The sequence below is a fragment of the Excalfactoria chinensis genome, chromosome 1 (assembly GCF_039878825.1).
Source record: "Excalfactoria chinensis isolate bCotChi1 chromosome 1, bCotChi1.hap2, whole genome shotgun sequence".
Classification (NCBI taxonomy): domain Eukaryota; kingdom Metazoa; phylum Chordata; class Aves; order Galliformes; family Phasianidae; genus Excalfactoria; species Excalfactoria chinensis.
In genome coordinates this window covers 165,798,239-165,804,946 of record NC_092825.1, presented here as the reverse complement: position 1 = coordinate 165,804,946, position 6,708 = coordinate 165,798,239, and the positions used below count along the sequence as shown (strand labels likewise).

At 60.6% G+C, this 6,708-nt stretch overlaps 1 protein-coding gene across 1 annotated transcript; it reads left to right on the top strand.

The window, feature by feature from the left end:
• Positions 1-893: 893 nt before the first annotated feature.
• Positions 894-4,282, top strand: SHISA2 (shisa family member 2). Its single transcript, XM_072342904.1, has 2 exons — positions 894-1,290; positions 2,371-4,282. The coding sequence occupies exons 1-2, from the start codon at positions 990-992 to the stop codon at positions 2,922-2,924; spliced, it is 855 nt and encodes a 284-aa protein (XP_072199005.1). The 5' UTR covers positions 894-989; the 3' UTR covers positions 2,925-4,282.
• The last annotated feature ends 2,426 nt before the right edge of the window (positions 4,283-6,708 follow it).

The window sequence follows — 6,708 nt, the reverse complement described above, 5'->3', positions numbered from 1 at the left end:
CCGCCGTCGTCACACGGGGGCAGCACGGCCACGCTGCGGCGAGCTCTGCCTGCGTGCCGCTGGGTCGGCAGGTTAGAGCCCAGCCGAGCTCATCCTCTGCCCGCACAGCTCGGCTGGGCACGCAGACGCGTACAGGAGGCGGCTAAGAATGAAAGAAATCCGCCTCTCCGCCAAGCGCCAGAGATCGCGGTGCCGCACGGTGCCAGCGGAGCGAGCTCTGGGCTCGCAAGGACGGGACGGGGCGAGGATCCCCGCCGCGATGCTGGGAGAGCCGGGACGGTCCGCCGGGAGCCGAGCGCTGTGCTGGGCGGGTGCCCGGTAACAGAGCGGGTTTTTCATCGTGAAAACGCGAGTGCAGCCCAAACTCAGGGCAGGCGGTGCCGGCAGCGGCGCTCCGCGGACCGGGCAGTGCCTCGCGCTGCTGCTGAGGAGCCGCCCGCGGCTCGGGGGCTGCCGGCCTCTCCGGCGGGGAACGCAAACTTTGCCGGTACTCCATCACCGCCGGGCACGCCCCGCTCGCTTCACTCAGTCGAGAAGCACCAACGCGTGCAGCCCCCGCGGCTGCTCCCAGCCCCTCCCGCCGCCCGGGCTCCTCCGCTCGCGCCGCGCAGGTGCCGCCCCGCTCCCGCCGGGGCCGAGGGGCCGGGCCGGGGCCGCGCCGTCGGGGCGGGGGCCGTGGGCCGGTCCGCGGCGAGCGCATGCGCGGGGGCGGCGGCGGCAGCCACTATAAGGGCGGGGCGCGGCGCCCCCCGCCCAGCGGCGGGCCCGGACGGGGCGCACGGAGGCGGGCGGCTTCGCGGCGTCCCCGTGCCCATGGCGGCCGCGGGCCGGGCCGTGGCGGCGGGCGGGGCGTAGCGTCGCGTCGCGTGGACCGACGCCTCCGCCCGGCTCCGCACCCCGGCGGGCGAGGCCCGGGCATGCGGCGGCGGCGGGAGCCTTCGGGGGGCGGGCGGCGCTGCCCCGGCGCGGGCGGGCTCTGACCCGGCGCCATGTGGGGCGGGCGCTGCTCGCTGCTGCTGGCCGCGCTGGGCTGGCTGCTGCCGGCGGGAGCGGCGGGCAGCGGCGAGTACTGCCACGGCTGGCTGGACGGGCAGGGCGGCTGGCGGGACGGCTTCCAGTGCCCAGAGCGCTTCGACGGCGGCGACGCCACCATCTGCTGCGGCAGCTGCGCGCTGCGCTACTGCTGCTCCAGCGCCGAGGCGCGCCTCGACCAGGGCGGCTGCGACAACGACCGGCGGCAGGGCGGCGGCGAGCAGGGCCGGCCCCGAGACGGGCCCGACGGGGCGGCAGGTGAGGGACGGGGCGGCTCGCGGGGGCGGGACGGGGCCGCGCTTTCCTCGGGCGGGCGCTCCGTGCGGCCCCGGTCGGCGGTCCGCCGGGACTCGGAGGGACGGCGCTTCCCGCGTCCTGCGGCGCCGCCGCTGCTGCAGCCCGGCTGTAAACGGGGGAAAAGCGAACGGAGCGCAGGGTGGGGGGGAGGCGACGTGACGCCTCCGGGGGATTGGAGCCCGCGTAGCCCCGCTGCGGGCGGCTTTTCCTACGATGGAACGTCAGGGATCAGTTGGAGTCTGACACCGCAGCTCTAACGCCGCCCCGGGGGTTGCTGTAGCGCTGCCGCTGCGCCTCGCTGCAGCGATGCTGTGAGCGGGGCAGGTTCGCTGTCGGAGAAGTTGTGTGCGGCACAGCAAGTGCGTGCACCTGCCGGGAGCCGAGTGCCGCGTGGCGCTGCGGGCGTCGTGCTGTGCGAGCCTGGAGTGATCGGCCGCGTCGGAGCTGCGGGAGAAATGGGGGAGGATGCGGCCTTTGGGTCACCGGCCGAGCTCAGCGCAGCCCTTGCAGCCCCTCGCGAGGCGCAGAGCTTCGTTCACCCTCCGGTCCGGCCCGGAGCCCCCTGCTCAGGGAGTGGGTTGTAGTGGCGGTGTGAGACCCAGGCTCATCGGGAGCGTTGGGGAGTGCTGGAGGGAGGCTGTGTCCCCACGTTACTCTTAGTCCCTCACAAGGCTGTCACCGCTGCTGCCCTGTGTTCCCATCCCACGGCATATGGTGGTAGAACCCCAGTCCCTGTGCAGAGCCCGGGCTGATGTGTGGAGCAGTGATGGCCATCCCTGGGGCTGCCCCAGCTCCTGGCCTCATTGCTGGGGCACTGCTCAGGCTGGATGCTCTGCTCTCCTGCTGGGTATTCCTGGTTGGAGACACAATCCACTCAGATGCCACAGTTGCTCTCAGGATGCTCACTGTGCTGTGGCCATGCTTCTGACTGCCTCACGGCACATCCTGAATGCCAGGCTGTGTCCTGGGGGCTGTTTGGCTGTGGGGTGTAGGGGCCGTCCTGCTCTCATCCCATTGCCCACCTTCTCCTTGCCGTTGCAGTGCCCATCTACGTACCGTTCCTCATTGTCGGCTCCGTCTTTGTCGCCTTCATCATCCTGGGTTCACTGGTGGCTGCCTGCTGCTGTCGCTGCCTGCGGCCCAAGCAGGAACCCCAGCAGAGCCACGCTCCCTCCGGTGCCCGCCTGATGGAGACCATCCCCATGATCGCCAGCACAGGTGCGTCACGCGGCTCATCCTCACGCCAGTCCAGCACTGCCGCCAGCTCCAGCTCCAGCGCCAATTCAGGGGCACGCGCCCCTCCGACCCGCTCACAGACCAACTGCTGCCTCCCCGAGGGCACCATGAACAATGTCTACGTCAACATGCCCACCAACTTCTCGGTGCTCAACTGCCAGCAGGCCACCCAAATCGTGCCGCACCAGGGCCAGTTCCTGCACCCGCCCTACGTGGGCTATGCTGTCCCGCACGACGCGGTGCCGCTCGCCCCTGTGCCCCAGTTCCTGGATGGGCTGCAGGGTGGCTACCGGCAGATCCAGTCCCCGTACCCACATGCTGGCGGAGAGCAGAAGATGTACCCGGCGGTCACCGTGTAGCTGCCTGCTGTGCTGCGCTTTCAGTTTCCGAACTGAGCAGAGGAGAAATACTTCTTTGGAATGCGGCTCCCTGAACAGAGCTTGTAAATAATTCGGAAAGGCTCATGCATGTCAGGCAGTGTTTATAAACCATTTATTCTCATCGAGGTCCGCTGCCAGAAACTGTAGGATGATACCGCTGCATTAACGTTTCCAGATACGCTTTCATTCCCGTGCATGATTTACAGTGGCAAAGGATTATGCTGGAAATGCATTTGCATTTCGGATCACTGTGCTCGTGAGATAATGCCGCCGCCATTAAGTGCCCTTCAGGTGTGACATGGTCCGAAGTCTTTGCCTGATTAGTTCACAGAAGAGCTTTGTTACACAGAATGAGAGTGCAGTGCTCACTAAGCCTTTCTCCTCATCCCGTCTCCTACTGACATTTCCCACTGTGACAGAGCCGGGCAGGGCAGCCGTCGTGTGCTTGGTCCCTGGTTCTGGCTCCTGTGGCGTTATGGGGTGTGCTGCCACGTGGTGCTCAGTTCTGCGAGAGCAGCTTCCCGGTATTTATGTAGGAATTACATTATGTAGGAGCGCACCAATTGCTCATCCCTTTCTTCTGTTGTGCTTGAAACCCTTTGTGGTTTGATTTTGCCTCTAGGCTGAGAACCAGTCGTGGTTGGCACAAGCTTGCTTTCTTTCCACGAACTTCTGCTCCGAGCAGGGTGTGAGCTGCCTGCTCCTCCTGCCACCAGCGGTGCTTTCAGGACACTGGCTGCCCTTGGAGCTGACCTCAAGCCGCAGCTTCCATCCACCTCTGTCAGCATCACCCCCCAAACAGCGACCCATCAGGCTGGTGACAAAGCCCGCCCTGTGGCTGCAGGCCCTTCCAGCTGCAGCCATCTCAGCATCCCCCGCAGCGGCACCAAGTGCTGCAACTGTGTGGGAAGGGCAAAACCTGGAGCAAGCTGTTGTGACAAGCGGAGCAGAGCCAGCAGAGGATTCCTTGTCTGATACTGCATCAGTACGTAGCAATAACCGGACGCTGCTATTTCTGTGCGTCTCTCTTCAAGCCACGTGGATGTGTGGAAGAGTCACCAAATGTAACGATCTGCCTATAAACGTGCTGCACACACACAGTCATCTGCAGAAGGGAGAAACGGTTGTGATGATGGAGCACAAAGGTGAACGGGTGACTTGCATCAGCTCTGCTCTCACCGGCCGGGCTCTCCCCAGGCACTGAGTTCCCACAAGGGTGGTACTGCCCCCCACTGTGCTGGGACCGATGGCCTCCTGGGGTGGTTGGCATCCCCTGCCAGGGCGCCTGCTGCGACCCGTGGCATTCAGGTGACTCTTTGTATATTGTTTACTTGTTTAAAAAAATAAAAGAAAAAGAAAAAAAAGAATAAGTTAAATTTAAATCTGTAGAAAATAATTTACAGCAGAAGGCAAAGAGACCCGAGTTGTAATAAGAGGAAGTTTGTGAGATGTGCTGTTTGTTTTTGTTTTTTTAATGTCATGTATAATAATGTAAAACCAATGTTACCGTTTGATATAGCTTTTAAATCTCTGGCAGGGCACTTGATTTGAAGTGCTTCTTACAAATGAAGAAAAAAAAAAGCCCCCTTTGTTTCTTAATAAATACTTTATGGTGTGACTTTTCCTCTTGTTTGCTTTGTCGCAGTCATTTCTGTGTGCAGTCGGTGCCCGCTTGCCCCTTCCTGTAACGTGTCCCAGCACAGCAAAGCCAAGGCTGCGCTGTCAGACAGATTTTGGAAGCCACAGCAGCTGCCCTGGAGGTGCTGCGAGGCCGAGTGGAGGAGGCAGGAATAGGAAACAAGGCTTTGTGGTGTGGGTGCACCCAAGCAGGAAGGCAAGAGTAGACGGGCTCAGCTGGGTGCTGCAGCAGGATGGCTGTTTGCTGTGCAGTTCCTGTCTTTCCCTCCTTTCTAATTCCCCCGCAGCTCCATGCTCAGCCCTCCTGACCGCTGTGCCTGTAGGCCCTGCCAGCTCTCATCCTGTTACTCAGCTTCGTCTCCCCAGACTGCCCTGAACAATTCCTCCTGTTTGTCCCGCTGTTTACACCTCTTAAATCTGTTCTCACTTCCTTGCAGTTGGGCACGTACTGAGCGCTTTTTCAGTGCTTTTTCAATACCTTGCTACTGACTGCAGGCTCTTTTCTCAGCAGTGGTCAGGAGCTGCCTGTGCCAGCTGGGGCTGTTGGTGGCAGGGAGCAGAGCCACGTGCTGCACTGTCACTGCCTCATTCTGTGGCACACGTCCTCCATGCTGGGGCAGAGTTGGCCCCAAGTGCTGTATGTGCCCAAGTCCAGTACAGTGGGCAGAAGGAAGCAGTCACTGTGCGAACAACTGCTGACTGCTTTCCTGAATCCCCCCCTGGAGCTGCACCCCTTCAGGCCTGGAGGCCGGCAGCAGGCCCTTGGTGCCCAGAGCCACAGTACTGCACCAGGGCAGCCCAGCACCACCAACAGCCAGTGGGACGCAGGCAGCACTTGGGGGTTCTGTGCCCTGTGCTCCACCCCCACCCCTGCTGGCATCTGAGAGCGCCCATACAGCTGCTGCCAGGCACTGCCATGCGAACTGATGTGGAGCTCAGTGCAATCAGCATCCTGTGCTTGAATTTGGAATGGGATCCCACGTGAGAGCAAGCCAGATTGCAGGTCCTGGATCAGCACGTGAACTTCAGCACCTCCCTTCCACAGCATCTCATTTGCTGCTCACTTTTGGTCTTGCTGGAGCTCTGCCCTTCACGTTTTCTGCTCTCCCAATTCTTTTCCTCCCACTGAATTAGTTACTAAATATTATTCCCTGCCTGTATTCCCACGTATTTTTCCAAGCTGAAGCTCATTTTACTGTTTCCTGCTTGTATTATTTCTTGCTTTTCTGTAGGTCCCTTTGTATTATTTCTCTGTCCTCGGTGGGGTTTGCAGCATTTCCCTGCATCCCACGCGCAGGTAGCAGCGTGCAGGGAGGTGGGGGAGTTAGGGTGTTAGGTAGCAGCACGGCCTTGTTGGGAGAGGAGCCCATTTCCCACCAAAGGTGATACTGCTGCTGCAGGGTCCTTTCATGCACTCAGTAGATTTCTGATAGCAAAAGCACAATTCAGGTGTCCAAGTAAGAGTGGCAATGGCATCCCTTCTCCTCAACATGATAAGAAGAAGCAAACAGGGAAGCAAACCCTTATTTGCCTTTCAGTCCTTCAGAAAACCTCCAGTAAAGCTGAGAACGATGATACGTCAAGCTGGAAAATGTTGATTAATTAAAAAAAGAAGGGTGAGCTGCTTCCCATCAGGCTGGTTGGTAACCCGTCATGGTTAGCACTGCAGCACGTCGGCACGGCCCCTTCTGGTTTGTAGGTTGACTTAAAAATTGAGTAGGAAGGAGCAGGAGAAACAAAAGGAATAGGACTCAGTCTTGTTTAGCCAGGGCAAGGTGGCATCCCGTCAGAGGATGCCAACCAAACCAAGCACCTTCCCTTCATCCCCAGACGTCGAGGCATGTCAGCCACGAGCCACATCCAGGAGGCCCACAGAGATGGATGGCGGTGCTCCTGTGCCCCAGGGACAGGTCTGGCTCCGCACAGGACGTCCCTCTGAGCTGAGCATCCTTCGTGGCTCACAGCTTGTGCTGTGATTTATTACTCCAGAAGTAAATATTGGCTTATGCAGCTGCTGACTCCTCAGTGTTTGTACTTGAGAAAAAGAATCCCGGTGCCTTCACACACCCAACAGTCTGCATTACTGCCAATGTCCCATTGTGGGGAAAATGGGCTTCCCAGTTTC

Excerpts from the sequence above, each read along its gene's own strand:
- SHISA2 (XM_072342904.1), top strand. The coding sequence starts at position 990 with ATGTGGGGCGGGCGCTGCTCGCTGCTGCTGGCCGCGCTGGGCTGGCTG. Across the intron at positions 1,291-2,370 it reads CGGGCCCGACGGGGCGGCAG|TGCCCATCTACGTACCGTTC; the intron begins GTGAGGGACGGG and ends TTGCCGTTGCAG.